Source organism: Triturus cristatus, chromosome 4_2 (genome assembly GCF_964204655.1).
Source record: "Triturus cristatus chromosome 4_2, aTriCri1.1, whole genome shotgun sequence".
NCBI lineage: Eukaryota > Metazoa > Chordata > Amphibia > Caudata > Salamandridae > Triturus > Triturus cristatus.
This window is the reverse complement of record NC_140586.1, coordinates 661551932-661571555: the sequence shown is the minus strand read 5'-3', so window position 1 is coordinate 661571555 and position 19624 is coordinate 661551932. Positions and strand designations below refer to the sequence as shown.

The 19624-nt window shown below is 43.2% G+C and overlaps 1 protein-coding gene across 12 annotated transcripts in view; it reads left to right on the top strand.

The window, feature by feature from the left end:
- Positions 1 to 19624, top strand: part of PATJ (PATJ crumbs cell polarity complex component) — a 1359209-nt gene that overhangs the window by 636722 nt on the left and 702863 nt on the right. For all 12 annotated transcript variants that reach the window (XM_085602445.1, XM_085602441.1, XM_085602446.1 and 9 more), the window contains 2 exons: positions 9323 to 9394; positions 13911 to 14088. In XM_085602445.1, the coding sequence (XP_085458571.1) occupies positions 9323 to 9394; positions 13911 to 14088 (250 nt within the window). The remainder of the gene's footprint in view (positions 1 to 9322; positions 9395 to 13910; positions 14089 to 19624) is intronic.

Below are 19624 nucleotides of genomic sequence, written 5' to 3'. Positions count from 1 at the left end.
GGTTACCCAGAGGCATCCCAGCGCTAAAAGGCACTCGGTAAGCTACGAAAGAATTACAGGAAGAGGAAGGTTTTCACAAATTTTCTGAACTTAAGATGATCCGGTTCAGAGCGTATGTGCAGTGGAACACTGTTATAAAGTCTGGCCCCATTATATGAAAACATTCGACCTCCACTACGAGCACATTTGATCTTAGGCACACAGATTAAACCTTTTCTCCCTGACCTAAGGTTTCGATTGGGGACATACAGTTGATTCCAAGTGCGGATCAAGGGCGGGCCCGTTCCTCCCAATGATTTATGAATAATACAAAGCGCTTTAAATTGTACTCTTTGCTGGACAGGAAGCCAATGAAGAATGTCAAGGGCCGGCCTAGCCAAGGAACGTTTAGGAATGTTCATCAGCATGCGTGCAGCACAATTCTGTACGATTTGGAGTCTTTTCATAGTGAACTAACACAACAAGTAGAGTCTACGGGTCTAAATCAATCTATCAAAAGAAAAGAAGCGACACAACAGCACGTTCAAACATGAAAAAGTCCTCATAAAGAGGGCCAAGTCCCATCACCCACCGAGGTGGCATGCTTCATCATCTGGGACCTCCCATAACTACACCTGGTGTAGTTATAGAGCTACAACTCCTTAGATTACTGTAACAAGGAGGAGCTCAGGGATGTTTTGATTCCTATGGTTGGGAGGACAAATTATCTCAGGATGAGAAAGACTGCCATAAGTGTGGTGAGTCTAGATGCAGTGAGTGGAATAGGGAAGTGATTTAAAATTGATTAGCATTGGAAAATAATTTTATTCTGTATCCAATGGCATCAAGCTAAAAACAGCAGATATCATGAGGGGAACGCGTCCACAAATGTTATAGGGCCACGCCCTCGTGGGTCAACATGTTTCAGCCAACCTGTGTCTACCAAATGACAGTGGCTTTCGTCAGGACCATAAGGTAACACTACTGCAAAAATGTGAATGAGTGATAAGTGAGACAAAAGGGAACAATACAACCTACCAAAGTACCTACTTATCTGTAGATATGTGGCACCGTAGGGATGTAACTTAATCACCTAAAAACAAAACATAATTATGATACAAGAAAATGAATGAAATGTGCTGAACATGTCTACTACGTTTTTTTTGACATAGTACAAATGTGTCATACATAAACATTTGTCGTGCGTGCAAACTGCATTATCTTCTTACCCGCAATAAGTCAGGGATGCAACCTACACTCCTGGTTACAACTCAGGGCGTGAGGCAACGCTCTAGAAGACAAAAAAAGGGGGAAGAACTAACTAATGCCATGAAAAACAGAGGATGGTTTATTCATCTGTTTAAGCAAAAAAGCTATGTGACTCTAAAACCAATATACAAACAGAGGTGTGTTGACTAACTCCAAGATGGAAAAGAACATGCTACCATTCTACTGGAAAACGAATTGACCAGGACCGTATGTGAGCATGTCCATCTCATAAATGCTAATGAAGTCACAGAAACCAAGCAATCGCCGAAGCACGCATATTACTTAAGCCAACAATGACTCAGAGCCAAGTCTCTAGCATAGGATTCGGTAAAATGACCATTTGATTGTGTGTTGATATATAGAGAGCAGGCTTACCTGTCCGTCGTTACCCCGGACCGTCTTCCTGGTTGTACCGAGTTGTAACCGGAACAGCGTAAGCCCGCCCCTCATAAAGATTGACTGTGCAACGCAACGGACATTGGACCAATCATCACTCGATAGCGCGATGACGCAACCCAAGCGTCAAAAAAGCGTCTGAAATGCAAGGGATGATGGGGATTGTGGTCCTAGCGATCAAGTACCAAGCGCTTGATCGGAGTTACGTGTTAACTTGTGCAAAAATGTATCCTACAAATAAAGTCTTGATCTAATGTGCCCCTGTTGTGTAAAACAACAATCTAATGACAGATCGTGTGTCAAAAACAAAGCAAGTCGAGTTAAGTGACGTGTTAAAACAAGACATTACCGGGATAAGGATGTGTATATGCGTTCGAAATGGACGCGTCTTGGAATACAGGAATTTGGTAACGAGCCGATCCCTATAATGAGCCACTTAGTTAGTCAAAGAGTAGAAGGATTTAATCGCGCTCTGATAGACTGCCATACCAGTGGACTAAACGCACATTCTTCTATGTACGTCTTGAAGGGAATTAGTGTAACGGACACGTCTCACTAGGGATATCCAGGTAAATCTCAGGCTACCATGGAGAAGTAGTGGCCAAGGGAGTTCCCAGATGTAACGCTTTGGCGTAGTCAAGCCGCGACAGTACAATGGCTTGTACAAGTAGTCGTCTTGCTGCAAACGGAAGCATTGGCAGTGCCTTTCTAAATCTTCTGAGCAATCCATAACAGTTTGCTGCCACTTTACGCGATTGCTCTCCGAAATCCAAGTTGCGATCAATCCAGACTCCTAAACTCTTGACTCGACTTTTTGGGGCCGGGGGGGCACCCAAGCAGTTAGGCCACAGATGGTCAATGTTAGAGGGGGCGGATTTCCCGAAGAGCATGAGCTCAGTCTTGGATCCATTAAGCTTCAAGAAGGAGCTGCTCATCCAATCAAAGACCTTCTGAAGTCATGTTGCCAAATCAGGGTCTGATCGATTGGATTGTTTCAGGGAGACAATCAATTGAGTATCGGCATAAGAAACAACCTGTACCCCAAATGGGAGGACTGCTTCTGCCAACAAACTCGTGTAGACATTAAACATCGTGGGGCTCAGGGAAGATCCCTGAGGAACCCCACAAGTCAGTGAAATGGGCTTAGACGAACACTCTCCTTCAAAAACCGTGAAGACCCTATTTTGGAGAAAGGATTGAAGCCACCTAAGAGCCAACCCAGTCACTCCAGCATCCCTCAATCTTTGAATCATGAGATGATAATTGACAGTGTCGAAGGCTGCGCTGAGATCCAACAGGATACGGGCAGCGTAGCCTCCACTGTCAAGGGTTTTCCTGATTTCTTCTGTAGCAGCCAAAATGGCTGTTTCTGTTAGAGGTCTGAAGCCAGTCTGGGTAACATGAAGATGCTTATTATTTTCCAAAAAAGCAGATAAAATAGCGTTGGTATATTTCTCTGCTAATTTGCTGACCCCTGGCAGCAAGGAGATTGGGCGGTAGTTTCCCCAGTTATCTGGGTCAAGATTAGTTTTTTTTTTTTTTAAAGATCCTTGACTCTAGCATGTCTCCATTGAGATGGCACAATCCCAGTTACAAGTGACGAATTTATACAATCAAGTATAACAGGTGACACTACTTCAGCAATTTTGTGAAGAACGCTGGGGGGGGGGGGGGGCAACATTTAGGGGAGAACCCGATTTGAGTTCTTTAAGTGATCCCTCACCTTTTGAACATCCCGGACGTCAGACTGAATCCAGAAACTTTTCAATAGGTCTCCATGCCCGTAGGAAGCTCTGGCTTCCCTCTTGCGCTGGGATCAGCACTCTCATGACGTCGCTGGAGCCATAACGCGCCCACATCAGCGCACTGATGTCAATTCCCTTTTTTACGGCCCATTGATGCGTATCCAGAGCTCAATTCTCCTCACTCTAACTTTTTCCACATGTTTTCAGGTGCATTTACATTTCTCCCCATAAATTTTCAGGTTTAAACCTTGCAGAGACTGTGATGGGTAAAGTCCATCACGGACACCATGATATCCGACTGTGGTGCTTGGTGTTAGACCGTGAAATCTTCTGTTATGCACTCCAAAGCTATCAAGGAACAGGAGGCTAAGATGTTCATAACCTGGACTCAGGATGAACATCGATCGAAGAAGAGGTCCAGACCCGCATTAAATACACCAGAGTCGCAACCTACATCAAAGTCATCCATGCAGAAGAGCCCTTGTGACTTCCAGCAAGGCCAGTCTTCCAAGAGTAAGTCCTCCTAATGCCCCATACTCCTTAAGCATCTTCTACAGAGCCAGAACTTGTGGAAGAGCTCACAGAGGTATTTTGTGTCTGGGGCTCCTTCGGACCCTGCCCATATCCCATATCCACTGCATACTGCCTGCAGCTTTGGTACCAATGCCCCAGTGCTGTCAGCCTTATGTGGTTGCACGGTCCTGGAACAAATCCATGCCTTGTCCTTTCTTTAACACAATGTTCAATGTTGTCAGGCATGCATTGGTCCACTTTGGTGTGCCTGTCAGATCTATGGGTCCAATAGGATATGCCTTCAAGGCTATTCTGAGGCTTACCCTATGGCCTTCACTCCGTTCTTTCCGTTGCCACCTGTCACTTTGGCTCCAACTCTAACCACAGTGCCGAAACCTGCTACAGGCTTGGAGCAATGCCGGACACTGCCTCCTCTTACTATCCTGTCAGGCTCTGCATCTTTTCTGCTAGATGCATTGATCTATCTGGTGCCATTCTAGGCTCCACCACCTCACTGTCGACGCTACCTGTGCCACAATTTACTCTCTTGGAACGGCCAAACCCCCAAGGCCTCTCTTGGAGATTCCCCACACTTATCTCCAAGGTAGGCTAAGCTCATTATAGAGGAAAGGTGATACTTTTTTGATGACTCTGACTCCGATGGGGATCCCCGCCCACACTGGGACGGGCATTCTGTAACGCTGACCCAAAGGTGCTAATGGCCTAGACACCTCGCCTGAATAGGTGCTGTACTTCCAACTGGATTACCTCAACCTGCAGTGTAAGTTTGTATCTTCACACTATTATCCAGTAAATAGCTGTAGAGTATGTGAGTTTCTTCCACACATCAAAAAGGGACTCATTGAGGGCCTACTTGAAAGCAAAATAAATTCTGCAGAACAGGATGTGGTGTGTAGCACTTCAGTCAAGAGGTGGACTTTAGTTTCAGTGGATAGAAGTCTGAGATTCAACACCTCTGCCGATTTTTAGCGGCCGAATGATTGTGATAGATGTTGGTGCCATGCGGATTGTGACACGGGACCAAGCTATTCCCTGTTGATGAGCCTAAATAAGGGCGAAACCGGTCCTGGGTTGCTTGTGTTATGGTTCATGGAGGACATGGCCTGGCAGTTCAGGCTGGACAGTTCCTATTGGAGCAGGGTCCAGACTGATTTGTATATGCCTGGGTCCAAACTAAGGTGGCATGGTGTGCAAAATAACAATGCACTGGGATGAGTCCCCGAGTAATTACCAGTAGCTGAGATTAATTCATGCATACCATCCACTACTTTTTTTGTGTACTCCAGTTGGTACAATCCATTTTGCCAGACGACCTTCAACCCCACTTCTTAAGGGATGGACAAGCCACAGAAAAACCTAGTCATTCAGTCTGAGCTAGACACTGCAGAATTGATCATCCAAGCCTCACAGCCACAGAAACGTCTGTCCCCCTTCGCCACCACACATGGCTGAGAATGTCAAGATTCTCTCAGGACATCCAGTCCACCTTATGGACCTCCACTTTGCTGGTTCCAGTCTCTCCAGAGCCAAGGCCGTTTTTACCCTGGAGAAGTTAAAAGAAAGCAAGGCCACTGCAAGATTTATTGGCCTCCAAACACAGCAGAGGAATATTGCCACTTAAAAACGTTTTGTGGCTTTTCCAGGGGGACTTCCTTTCAAGGCAGACAACTTCATGCTTCAGCAACAACTCTAAAACTAAACCACGGCGGTGGCAAAAGAGGAGGTTGTCCTTTTTCACTCCTTCCCCTCTCTTCCTCATCTTCCTCTCAAGCCACCACAGGGAAGCAGCCCTAGTTCTTTCTTGTTGGAACACAGGCCCAGCTGGAGGACGAGTATCCTCCTTTCCACAAGCTTGGCAGGCTATCACTTCAGCCCAATCTGTACCACAAATTGTGAAAAGGGAATATGCCCTACTCTTTCAGCAGGCCCCTTCACCCATTACCTCCCTCTTCTTCCATCCTTCCACAGGATCATCTTAAGATCCTTTAACAGGTGGTAGACATTTTGCTGCAGACTGGGGGGCAGAGGGGGTGGAGTTTGTGCCATAGCAGGAACGGGTCTAAGGGTCCTAGCCCTATACTTCCTGGTCTTGAAGAAGGATGGCAGTGTTTGTCAAATCCTAGATCTCTGTGTTCTGAACTGGTTCCTCAAGAAGGAGAAGTTTAAAATTTTGTCCTTGGCTCAGGTATTACTCACACTGAAAGCCAAATAGTGGATGGTGTCTGTCAACCTGAGGGACATGTTATTTAATATACCTAGTTGTAATCGCACAGGGAATACATTTGCTTTACAGTAGGATCTACCCACTACCAGTGTGCAGTCCTTCTGTTTGGCCTAACGTCAGCACCACAAGTCTTCACAAAGGTAATGGCAGTGGATGTGGCCCATCTCAAAAGACCAGGGATCCCTGTATTCCCTTACTTGGGTGATTGACTCCTAAAAGCCAGCACTCCAGAGGTGGTCTCACACCACCTGCGAGTCACAGCAAAGTTGCCTAGGGTTTCCATCATCAAACCAGAATCTCATCTGGTGCCCTCTCAGCTTATCCTGTTCATAGGGGCAGTACTGGACAGGACATTGAGCCGAGCCTTACTCCCTCCCCAGAGGGTTCAGAACATTCAGGCTATGATTTTGATGTTTCAGTCATGATGATTTAAAGGCTGCTACATTCCTACATTCAGATGGCTACTCACGCATGCTGGCACATGAGGGTCCTTGAGTGGTGTCTCGTCAGACAGCAGAACATTGTGGATATCCATCACGATTTTCAAGGACACTGCATCAGATTTGGGGTGCTGGAGTGTGGAAGGCAATATCATTCAAGGGAAGCTATTCCAACCCCCACAGGCAATTGCAACACTCAACGCGGATTCCTCAACCCTAGGGTGGGGTGCTAAACTGGAGATCAGTGGCCTTTGGTTTCCAGAGGATTCCACATTAATCTCTGGAGTTACTGGCAATCGGGATGACACTCAGTCTCCCTGCTTTCCCTTTGTGGACAGTCTGTCCAGGTCTTGACTGACAATACAACTTTAACGTGGTACATCAACAAGCAAGGAGGTGTAGGGTTGCACCTTCTCTGCCAATAAGCCCTGCAGCTCTGGTCCTGGGTTTAGGACCAATAAATCTGCCTGATAGCCAGGCATCTGGTCGGTGAACTGAATGTACATGGGTGAAATGTCTCAGATGGCATAATCCTGCCAACCACAAGTGGTATCTCCATTTGGAGGTAGTCAAGCAAATCTTCATTCTCTAGGGGTCACCTCTAGTCAGTCTCTATGCTAATCGTAAGAATGCTCACTGCCCGCAATTCTGTGCCCTGAGGCATCCATTGCAGGGAGCATTGGGGAATGTGTTTCGCTTGCATTTGAACTTTTCATTTCACTATGCATTTCCTCCCATGCCCTTGATTCCTTGGATCCTAAGGAATGTCCACCTCAACCGGCCCAAGTTATTCTGATAGACCCATACTGGTCAAGCAAGTTGTGGTAAGCAGACCTGAAGCACTTCCCTCTTTGGCCTCTGCTTCATCTACCTCTCAGGGTAGACCTCTTATAACAGTTGTAGTGGAAGGCTTTGCACACTAACCTCCAGAGCTCCACCTTCATGCCTTGAGATTTAGCGGTGTAGACTGAATGCTTTTTCTTTACCCCCTGAAGTGGTGGATGCCATCCTGTGTGCTGCAGATATTTCACCAAAGAACTTTATCCGGGGATATAGAGTAGGTTTATGAAATGGTCTATGGATATTTCGGTATACTCTCCTCAGACCAGCTTATCGGACATCTTACGATATGGCCTTCCTGTGCTCAACATGGATGTGCAGTAGACACAGGCATTGGCTGTATTTCAGCCTTTCCCTGTCTCCCAGACCACCATACCTTTTCAAATAACCTGCAAGCATGAGCTTTATAAAGATATCACAAACTGGATTCCCCCCTCCTCATTCATAAGGCCACACTAGGACCTAAATTGTTTATCTCATTTTTTTGCAACTGCTTACTTTATAAACAGTATTTGTTATTGCATCATGTTGACGTAAATGTGTGAGCAAGTTGCAGGCAGCAAGTGTCACACCTCCATTCACCCCTTTCTTACCTAACAAGCTGGTTCTTAGACCCAGGGCTTCTTTCCCGCCTAAGGTGGTTTCACCCTTTCATTTAGGCCAATCCATCACTCTGCCAGCCCTCTTTTCTCCCCCCATCCTATGGAGGGGCTCCACAGGCTAGACTCCTACAGAACGGTCAGTTTCTATGGCTACAGGACCAAGGAGTTTAGAATAGATGAGCAACTATTCATCAATTTTGTAGATATGATTAAGGGCAAAACAGTCCACAAGAGGACAATATCAAGATAGATCATCCTGTGCATCAAATTGTGTTATGCTTTGGCTCACAAGGAACCACCGGAGGGCATCAAGGCTCAGGCCACCAGAGCTAAATGTTCTACATCTGCACTGGCAAGAGGGGTTCCAGTTATGGAAATTTGCAAGGTGGCAACTTGAGCTTCTCTCTACACTTTTGCAAAGCATTAGTGCTTGAACTCTGAAGTGCGAAGGGAAGGCAGTTTTGCACGATCACTCCTTCAGGATTTCTTAGTACAACAGTAGTGCACTCTCCTCTTACTCTGGCCCTGCTTGAGGAATTTGTTCAAAAGGTGAGGAATTTGCAAGTAAATGTAGCCATCAGAACAAAAAGTTACTTCCCTTCTGTAGCAATCTTTCTGGTGGATACTCTGTCTGACTGTAAATTCATCACCAACCCACACTCCTTCAGTTCACGGCTGGTTACTAAGTAAAGCTTTTAGTAAGATCCTAATTCTGTAATTTGTACTACACATGATTCGTGTCCTTCTCATCCGTCCGACTTGAAGGCCTGTTAAAAAAAAAACTAATGGCAACTGACATCAGTGCAATGACAGAGCACTTTATGGCTCCAGTGACTTTATGACTGCACCTCCTCTGGAGCCAGCACCCCCTACCGGCATGTAGAGCTATTGAAAAGTTTGTTTTTAGTCTGATGCCTGGGATATTCAAAAGGTGAGTTACCTACAGGTAGAAAAAATATACACAAAAAACGATTGTTACTGAAGGTAAGTAACCGTTTCAGGGTCTCCACTGCTACGCTTCCCATGGTAAAACGTACTTCAAAAGTTAGTTCAGTGCTATGATACCCAAATATCTGTCATCTTAGAAACTAGCCACAGACTGCAATATTTAAAAATCGTGGTATATTAGATTCAGGAACCTGTGAGTCAACATAGGCATATAAAAAGACAAGATGTGTCCAAACATTGATTATTAACGTTGCAATTAATATTGTCGGTTTTTTGTAACTATAGAATCTAATTTTCAGTCAAGGGGGAAGTGAATTTACTTTGTATTCCTGTTTTTTTACCCAGTGATTTACCAGAGCGCGAAGAGGGAGAGGGTGAAGAAACACCAACATTCAGTCACTGGGGCCCTGCACGAATGTAAGTCACTTGTTTTTTCTCATAGCCTACTCCTGTTTATGTATTTGTGTTGGAGTTCTGTGCACTTACTCAGTGACACTTTTTCTTCTGTCATATTTATTGTTAATATACTTTTATGTGTCTGGTGTTTGGTGCTATTTAAAGATTTAGATTTCCATACCTAATTAAGACAGTGAGCCTAGAGCCCAACATGCTGGCCATTGAATCTTCATACCCCAGTGTCTAATCCCACTTTACGTACTTGATTAAGGAACTCTCCCTATACCGTAGACTGTAAATCTGTAACATGAATATGTTTAAACCAATTCCGCATTGTTGTCTTGTACTTTCCTGTCCTAGTTCTGTAAATCCCTCTCAGCATGACCCAAGACACTGTGCGTTCCTCACTTCTAAATTACTCCTTAGAGTAGTCCAAGGTACATTAACTTGAAGAAATTTGGTGTTGATGCGAATGTCAACTGGGTGATATTCTTAAAAGGTAATCATAGGGAAAAAAGCCATCTATGGCCCAGGAACCTTCCAGCTGCAATCTTGGAAATACATTTTTAATTATGGGCTCACGTCTTATGTCTCGTTTTTAAATCTGTTGTGCACACATGAGTAGGTCTAGGACTGATCATCTAATTTTTGCTCAGTTGCCTTATTACACGTTCACGGTACAGTCTTTGTGGAATTGGACTACTTCAAATATTACTCTAGTGTGGCCCCAAATTGTTTTTCGACCCCACAGCGAGACAAATTACATCATCATATCTTTGTTCATGATTTATTCCAAGGTGCTAACAAAGAAGAATGCACTTGTCTATTGTTTTGTCAATTCTAGCATCACCTTTAACTAAGTGGATTTGAATGAACGTATTACCCTCATATGGTTAATTATGGGTTTGAATGAGTAAATGTGAGTGAGAATTCCGTTCAGCAAGAATGGTGTGTCCTCCAGAAAAACTGAAAGAGATGATGGATTAAGACAAGATTTCACTATTTCATGCTGCATTTTTGATCTATACATAGTAGATGTATTTGATAACATAAAATTGATGTCCTATTAGCTATTTAAATGCTAAGGCATTCACGCCTCGTTGCTATCCTATGCCAATTACTTAGTTTTTAATATCCAGACTCTTAGTGGCTTTCAATAACTACTCTTGGCTCTAGGGGACACATGTATGACTGTTTTTATCGGTCGCAAAAAGCCAATCGGGCCAGTTGTGACCGTTAAATAGGTCTGTGGCTTGTACAAACCCCATTTTGCGAGTTGGTAACCTATTACTCTCTCGCAAAATAGGGTTTGCGACTCGCTATTAGGAAGGGGCTTGCCAAGAGCGTACCTTCCTAATAGCGACTCGTAGTGCCATGTAGGAATGTTTTGCATTTTACCGCCAATGGAAAGTTGGTGGGAGACCAGCGATTTTGTAGCCATTATCAATTCAATCTAATTTTTTTAGGTTTCTATATGCTAGTATTCAGATTCATATGGGAAGCTGGGAATAGTGAAAGGATTAGCGAAGAGTAAGCTTTGCATACTTTTAGCCTTGTATGTGAAGGAGTTTGAGCACATTAAACACATTTGTCTGGATATCATTTATTTAAAAATAATATTTAAGCCCTTTGAATTCTACACTATAACTGATGTGATTTCATTATTTCTAGATGGCTCAATTTATGAAATTCTGACATCAGTAGTAAGATTCTTGGTGTTGTCTTATAAAGTTTTAGCACAGCAAAATATATATTTTTTTATTTGAATCTTTTTATTAATTTTCAGTGCAGCTATCACATACAGTCACCTACATCCGCCGGCCAGTAGGGTGTCACTGAATGAAAATATATAATTGTTTAATAAACATAAACAAAGTCATGAATCATCAACAACCTACACATCATGAATTTTCATGCCCAAGGCCAAGCTTACCTCTGGTCCCAGGAAAATGTTTTACTTAAGATATTATTTCAATGTTCTATCACCCCTTAAGGATGAGTTTGCATTAGTATTCTGATTCTTTTAATTTGATTGATTAATTATTTTCATTTTGGTAATCTTTTTATATGTAATTAACTGACTTTTAGTTTTTGTATTTATAGACTTTCTATTTTCCTTCAGTTGTTTTAATGCATAATGATATTTGGGAGAGGATGTGGCCTAACGGCTAGAGCGGTCGACCTCAGCGCTGGGGAACCGGATTTGAGTCTCGGCAGGGACTCTGAACATCCTGTGATTCTGGGAAAATCACTTAATCTCCCCATGCCTAACAAAAATGAATGTGTCCTTCTGTAATGCAACTGGTGCTCATGTAAAGTGCTCTGATACCTTTGGGTCGAGTTTGCGCTACATAAAAGTCCCAAAAAATATAAAAGATTTGAACTGAATTCATGTGCACATGTGAGACTTCTGAAGGTAACCAGTGCCAGTCTGGGATGTCAGAAATAAAAAGGTAGTGCTCAATAACCAAAGAACATGCACCTGTCTAGGTCACCATCATCATACCTATCATGGATGGTGGTGGTTGATGATTTGAATATACTTTGCAGCTACAGGGACTATACATCTCGCAATCATTGAGTGCACCATGAATTCCTTCCTGTGCCAGTGCATTCTAGAGGAAAATATGAGAACATCAGTCAAACAGCTAAAGCTGAGCCAAATGTGGATCTTGAACAGTGATCCAAAACAAACCAGTAAATTCATCACAGAATGGTTGAAAACAAAGGAATCAGGATTATGAAATGGCCAAGTCAAAGGTCAAACCTTACCCCACTGAAATACAGTGAAAGGGCCAAAAGAGTGTCACATGGCCCATGGGGACATTGTCGTCTTCCCTATAATAGCATGAGCACACTGCAGACTGTCCGCTGCTTTGCACACGTTACTACCCGAGTTTATTATGCAAACGCCTCTTTTGATATTTCCACATGAGAACCTACTGTTGTGTTCACGCTTTGCAGGTTCCTGGAATTTAGTCTGAACATTGTGAACAAGGTCGAACAACAATGCCTCTTGTTATTCTGTTCTGGTAAGGCCCTAGCACCTAGACAAAAAATACAGATGCAGCTGTTGTTTGGGAATACGTACTTTGGTCTTATTGGAATACATGGATAGGTAGCACACACTTGGAGAGGGAACTTTTAAGGGAGAAGAGCAGGACAGCACCTTTGATGTAGAATCTACCCTCTATAGACCGAGGTACGGGTTCTGCAGATAACTCCTAGAGATCTTCTATTATATAATCATCTTGCTTTGATACAAGTTTAGGCAACTCTGTCGTATATCATGACAGCACCTTTTATGATTTACAGACTACTTGCTATACTGACCGTATTTGTGGTATGCATTTTTCTGCTTATTGTGGCACGTATACTGCATATTAGAGCACGTTCATTAAAATAAATATTTTAAACTTGTTCTTGTCTCTGTCAGATCTTATTGTGGACAAGAACAAGAGTGTGAGCGAAAGGGTGTGTCTTCTAACCGCGATTCCTGCGAGAGTCAGGCATTTTGTGTTCAGGGGTGTCTAATCGCTTGTTCCTCTGTGAGTGAGTAGGAGGGCAAGTAAGGCACTAGAACTAGTAGGTCCTCAGCTCGTGGGTACTAAGGTGGTGGGATGACTCAGTCCCGATCTACTAAGGTCCCATAATCCTACGCATAGTTCTGTGTTTGCGCAGAATCCCAGCAACAAGAGCTGTGCATAAACAAATTTCCTTAGAATTGATAGACCTATCATTGGGGGTACTCACAGTCGCAAATCAACAAGATACGGTATCCACTACCACAATTCCTCTTGGAACGATACAGTAATCCAATTTAGGTTACTAATGATTCATATTGATAATACATGATAAGCTTAACCAATTTGATAGTTTAAGATTGTGAAGTTTAAGGGAACACAGTAGTACTCAATAACATCAGCAATTTCAAATGTACACAAATAATGCTAAAATTGTATAGTGATTCCAGTGGCATGAAAGATTTATGTTTGCTGAATAATAAATGTTTAACATGAAGTTATATGTTCACAAAGTTTAAGTTGTTATGCAAGGAGTAGTTGACCAGAATTCCTCCCACGGTGGACAAAGGTACTGAAAATCTTACAGGAAATGGTTTTTGTCAAGTTATTGCCCCTACAGTGGAATCTAAACAGTGTATACAGAATGTTCTGAAATTTAGAGGGGTGAAAAACCTGACAAATTCCTGGTGCACATCCTACTGCATATATACAGTGAGATATGCTGGCTAACCTGTCAGTCACGTTTCCATGGGTGTTTGGGGAACAGACAAGAAAGTTGTTATGAGCCTTTAACTTCTGAGAGTTCAAATAAAAACTTTTTTTTTCGTTTCCAATGTTTTGAATTCTCAGAAAAACTTATTTAAATTAATAGTATTTGAATCATAATAATTGTTTATTGAATTTAACAAATTTTCAACTTTTCTAGATGAATAATAAATGTGGTTGTAAAAGTTATTGATATTCGTAAAACGAAACTTAACGTTAACCTTTTATTTTACTATCTTCTTCAACAGAGTTGAGATTTGGAGAGAGCCTAATGTGTCACTTGGTATCAGCATTGTTGGTGGACAAACCGTTCTAAAACGCCTGAAAAATGGAGAAGAACTTAAGGGCATCTTTATAAAGCAAGTCTTGGATGAAAGTCCAGCTGGAAAAACTAATGCTCTTAAAACTGGAGACAAAATACTTGAGGTATGAGCAGAGGAAAAATGACGCATATCGATGATTACTAAGTCATTTGCTTAGAAACATGCGTGGGACTTTACTCTAGTGAGTTGTCAGGAACCTTTTGCTCTCTACATCTAGAAGTTGTTATTTTTGCATCATAAGATCTTCACTGATAGATATAAATGCTAAATTACTGTTGCCTGTGTGAGGAGAATCACAGAACCATTTCCCATGTGAATAAAAATAGTGTATAGCTGGCATTTTTAAATGCAAATATTCACACCACAGACTAAACTATCTGATTTGTTTTAAAGTGATTTGACTCTAGTTGAGTGAAAAATACTACACAAATCAACACTACAGCATACACCCTAGCTGTTGTTTTTAAATGGCTTATTTGAGACTGGTTAAGATTATAACATTCATTCAACTGAGACCGGGGTGGCAGATTGGTAATTTATGACTTCAGTAAAGATATGTATGAAGAAGAATTTAGATTACAAGTAAGTAACTTTTACTTCTGCATCACAAGTTCTTCATTGATAGTCATAAATGCTAAAATACAATAGTAAGCTCATCCCTAACTGGTAAACAATATCCAGAGATGAATGGTACAATATCACGTTCAGTGCCTTCATCTCTCCACTTGGCAAATTTACAGATTTCATTCAGAGAATAATTTCCCGTTCAAGTGTCAGTGTCTGCTTTTCCCCTGGTAGAGTGAGCCCTGGGTTTCCTGTTTACTAGTTGGTTATAAAATGCAATACACCAGCCAATCACCTTGCTAAAGACTGCTTAGACGTAACAAAGTCTGCACACAAAGCCAGATAAGTCCTTGTTACCAATAGGCCTGTGCGGAGTTCACAAAGTTCTGCTATGCGGAACTCTGTGTAGTGACCAAAAACCTCTGCCGTGCTACGTGGAGTTCCGCAAGCGGCAAAGTGCGTTAGGTCGCAATGTTCGCGCTGATTTTTAGCACCGGGTGTTTGTCCCATACTGGAAAATCAGTGCAAACGTTACCATGCACAGCGCAAGAGGGCGCAGCCTCTTTCTGCTGCTCGTAGATGTTGTACTTGAGCGGCAGCTTCCTTGATGCAAACGGAAGATTTCTCAACGTGAACGGTAGCGGCCATCCGTTGGTCTGGAGTAAGATTTTTCATGCTCGCCAACTTAATGTTGGAGAGCGTGAGCAAGAAAAAAACTCTGCTCCAAGTTTTTGGGAATGGTGGGAAAAACTCTGCAGACTCCGCGAGTGGAGCGGAGTGTCCCGTCCAGGTCTAATTACTAACCTGTTGGAGCAAAGAAAAATATAGGATTCTGGGAAGATGTGGCCTGCAGTTCACTGTTCCTAGAGGCAGAAGTTAAAGCCATTAGTTTGAGATTACAAGTGCCTTTGCAAGGCCACGACCCGGTAGAAGCCCCTTGTCAATTAGGCAGGCACAGGAAGGTACCAACTTACCAGCTTGAGCAGGTAAATAGACAGGATCTTGTCTATATCTCTCTCCCGACTTACCTGGAGACAAGGTGTTTTAGGCATGTAACAGAACCTGCTAGAGACTGTGATGCATTTTAATATATTGTTTCTAGTTCATGGCACAATTTCACCCCAAGTGCTAGCAAACAAAATCCACACTATTATTTTTAAGCCTTTGTTACAGTAGAGTTTAGTGCTGAATAAATGGTACTAGAGAATGTAATTGCACAGAAGAGGAAAGTTATGACAGCAGACCACATAGTTCATTTTGAGGATCCTCACATGTCTAATTTTAGCATCAAAGGTCTGCTGTTTTATGAGGATTCTGTTTTTAGATATTACCATCACACTTGCATCCCTGAACTTCGTTTGTTTTCCTGTTGTCAGACTGTCTCATTGACTTATATGTCTGCCACCAAGACAATGGGCTTGGTGTAGTTCCAGAGAGAACTGCTCCATGCTCTGCTGGTCCCAGAATCTGAAATCTCTTGCTCTCTCCCCGAGAAGGCTGTTAATGACCAGTTTATACCACATGATAATGTTTATTTTGGAAAAAATCAACCTCGTAAATCATGAGGTTCTGGTGGTAAGTAAAGTGTGAGAATACAGTAACATATTCATAGCAAAGCCAAAAGATCTTTCTCTATCAAATACCAAAACTAATATATGAATACATTAATTGAAAGCATGCTATCAGAATACATGATTGTTGCACACATTCTTACTAGGTAATAAACATAACCGCACATAAGATAGTGCCTGGTTGCAAAATGGCCTGATCCTTTGATGAACACATAGGCAAAGGCAAAGTATAGGGGCTCCTAAGAGACAATTAAGGCAAACATTTGACACTAGAAAGACCACCTTTCATGATAAATGCTGCAGTGAGGTTTTATGAACGGGAGCCTTTGATTTAGAAAGTACCAGGTTAGGTGAAGTTTCTCAATGGGAGGCTAAACGTTTTTTCAGTTCCTCGAGAAAATTATTAGTGACTGGCATGCTAACAAAATACCTCTAAAAACACTTTTCTAGTACCCAGTTATAGCTGCCAGGAGGTAAGTTGAAGGTTTGACTTCACAAGGTGCAGTGTATATATAGAAGTATTTTTTGTTCTGCACATTTGAGGTGGTCTGCATCTTGTTGGCACCACAACTAATTCTCTTCCACTTGAAAGAGTACGCCGACTGTCAGAAATCCTTTCAGAGGGCCATGGGCAAGTGGGAGCTATTGGGCTTATCTGTGGGGGTTAAGGCCTTTTACTCCTGAGCAACTGGCCTAAGTACACCGTCAGCAGTTGACTCTCATTGGTAGTGCGGTTTGAGCAGTCCAAGGATACTCAGGGGTTTGGGGGCAAGTAGATAGGGACAGATGGGTAAGCCAAAGCTCACAACTCAAAGTACTTTTAGTGGCAACTCTTGGTCCAGAACGCACAACTTTTATTATTTGGTGTAAATCTGTTCAGTAGTTTTCAAGTTATTAAAAGAAATCCAAATTTGTATATCTAGGGTCGCGACTAATTTGAGATGAATCGCGAATGTGCGCACAAACAGGAATGCCATGATTGTCTGGCTGCAACCTGAGCGGAAAGTTGTGGTGCCTATTTTAGTAACGGGACACGGTCCCTGGGGCTGAAAAGGAAGAACAAAAGTGGTAAAAGGGGTCAGGGTAGAGGTACCGTTACCCCTTGACTGGAATATAGGGGTGTTTGTGTGACAACTTATGTGTTAAAAACGTTGAAAAATTGTTTTCTCATGTGCAATATTTGGGAATGCATCCCGGCGCTCAGCGCAGCACCCTCCCTGTGTAACATTGAAACAAATTTGCGAATATCGCAGATTTAAAAAAAAAAAAATCACATTCACTCATAGATCTACTCAGACACTCTTGCACCCACACAGACATACATGAACCCACTCACAGACCATTCAGAGACTCTCACACACACTCACTGACCCAGACTTAGGCACCTACTCACAGACACACACTCAGAGACTCACATAGAGACTCATGCGCCCACTCACAAACCCACTCAGACATTCACGCATCCACTCAGAGACCCACTCAAAGACTCATGTACCCACTCACTGACCCAATCAGACAATCACATACCCACTCACAGACCCACTCAGAGACTCACACACTTACAGACCCAGACTCTCACGCACCCACTCACAGACCCTCACAGAGACTCACGCATCTAATCACAGGCCCACTCACGTACAGACCCACTCCTGTACCCACTCACAGACCCACTTGGACATTCATGCACCCACTTACAGACCCACTCGGATTCAGGCACTCACTCACAAATCCACTCAGACACTCAAGCAACCACTCACAAACCCACTCATGGAAGCACTCACACAGCCACTCACTGACCCACTCATGAAAGCACTCACAGACCCAATCAGACAATCATGCACCCACTCAGCTGCTCACACACACACACACACACACACCCACTCACAGACCCAATCAGACACTCACGCATCCACTTGCTGACCCACTCAGAGACTCAAGCAACCACTCACACACCCACTCAGGCACTCTCACACCCACTCATGCAACCACTCACAGACCCACTCACAGTCCTGCACCCACTCACAGACCCACTCAGACACTAACTCACAGACCCACTCAGTCATGTACGCATACACTCACTGACCCATTCAGACACCCATGATTAATTTTGATATGATTTTTGTAAAGTGCGAGCAAATACCCTGAGGCATCGAAGCGCTAAGGAGCAAAGAAACATGAAGAACACAATGAAGATTTAGTGAAAAGCCATGTTTTAAGAGCTTGCAGAAACTCAAGGTGTGGGGCAGATTTTATTTCCATGAGAAGCAGATTAGTAGTGCAGACTATAAAACAGGAGGAGAGTTTGTAGGATGGCACTACCAGGTTCCTGGCTGTACTGGATCTAAGAGTCCTACTGGGAACATAATTTCTAAGTTTTTCTCTTAGAAAAGGCTGGACCTAGTCCCTGAAGCGCTTTATAGGAGAAACAAAGAGCTTTAAAAAAATCCTTTGGAACACCAGGAGCCAATGGAGACTCACCAAGGCCTACGAGGCCGACTGGAATCTCAGAAGTTTGTTGAGCATCCAAGCCACTGCATTCTGTCAAATTTAACGTTTTTTTAAGAGCACTTTATGCAGATTAACATATAGTCCATTGCGATAGTCCAACCTGGACATTACAAGGTACAGGACCACTGTTTTCAGCAAGTTTGGCAGAAGAAACTGCGCAATTTTCCTGATCGTTTGTAGCATAAAAAAGGATGTGCAAATTACCTTAATTACTTGCTCTTTATAGGTAAGCCTGTCCTCTATCAGGATTCCCACATTTTTAGGTCTTGCCTGAGCCAGCGCATGCGCTGCTCTGGCAAGACTTTTAGTGATTGGACTTTAAAAAGCCGACCACAGCTTTTTGTGTGGCATAGAGGGTTACGCACACAGTGACGAGCAGAGGCGCCATCTGGCTTTCCTCTCTCGTCATGGTGCGCGTACATCGCACACCACTCGCCAGACGTGCCTCCTTTTTTTTTTTTTTTTACTTAGCAGCGCGAGGCGCGCGCGCTTGTTTTTTTTTAAACTTAAAGTGCGAGGCTTGTGCGCTTGTTATACAAAGCTATGCTACGCCACGTAAATCGGGATTTGTGTGGCTTTGTAAATCGCAGAAAGCTTTTTCTTTTGGGCAGTCATCCTTCTAAGCATATCTCCGACGGACGTGCAGATAGGCCCCCTGCAACACTTTTGCAGGAACGAACAAGCCATCAATATTTCATCGCAATTTTAAGTTTCATAAAACGAGCCCTGCTCCCAGTTCATGTTTTCAGCGCTTTGCTTTTTGGCATCCCCTTATCCCAATGGCTGAAATGCATCCGTTTTGGGGGTTGACATCATTTATTTTGAGCTCTCCATCCTGTCCCCCAGGTTTTCTAAGGACTTGGACATTCTGTCTTCTGAACAGCTGTCTCCTTGTGAAGGCGCGCAGGCTGTTCTGCGAGCATTCCCAAATTGCCTCGGGGTCTGCCGTATGTTAGAGCTCCAGATGTCGCACCACATTCTTTCGGTCAAAAGCTC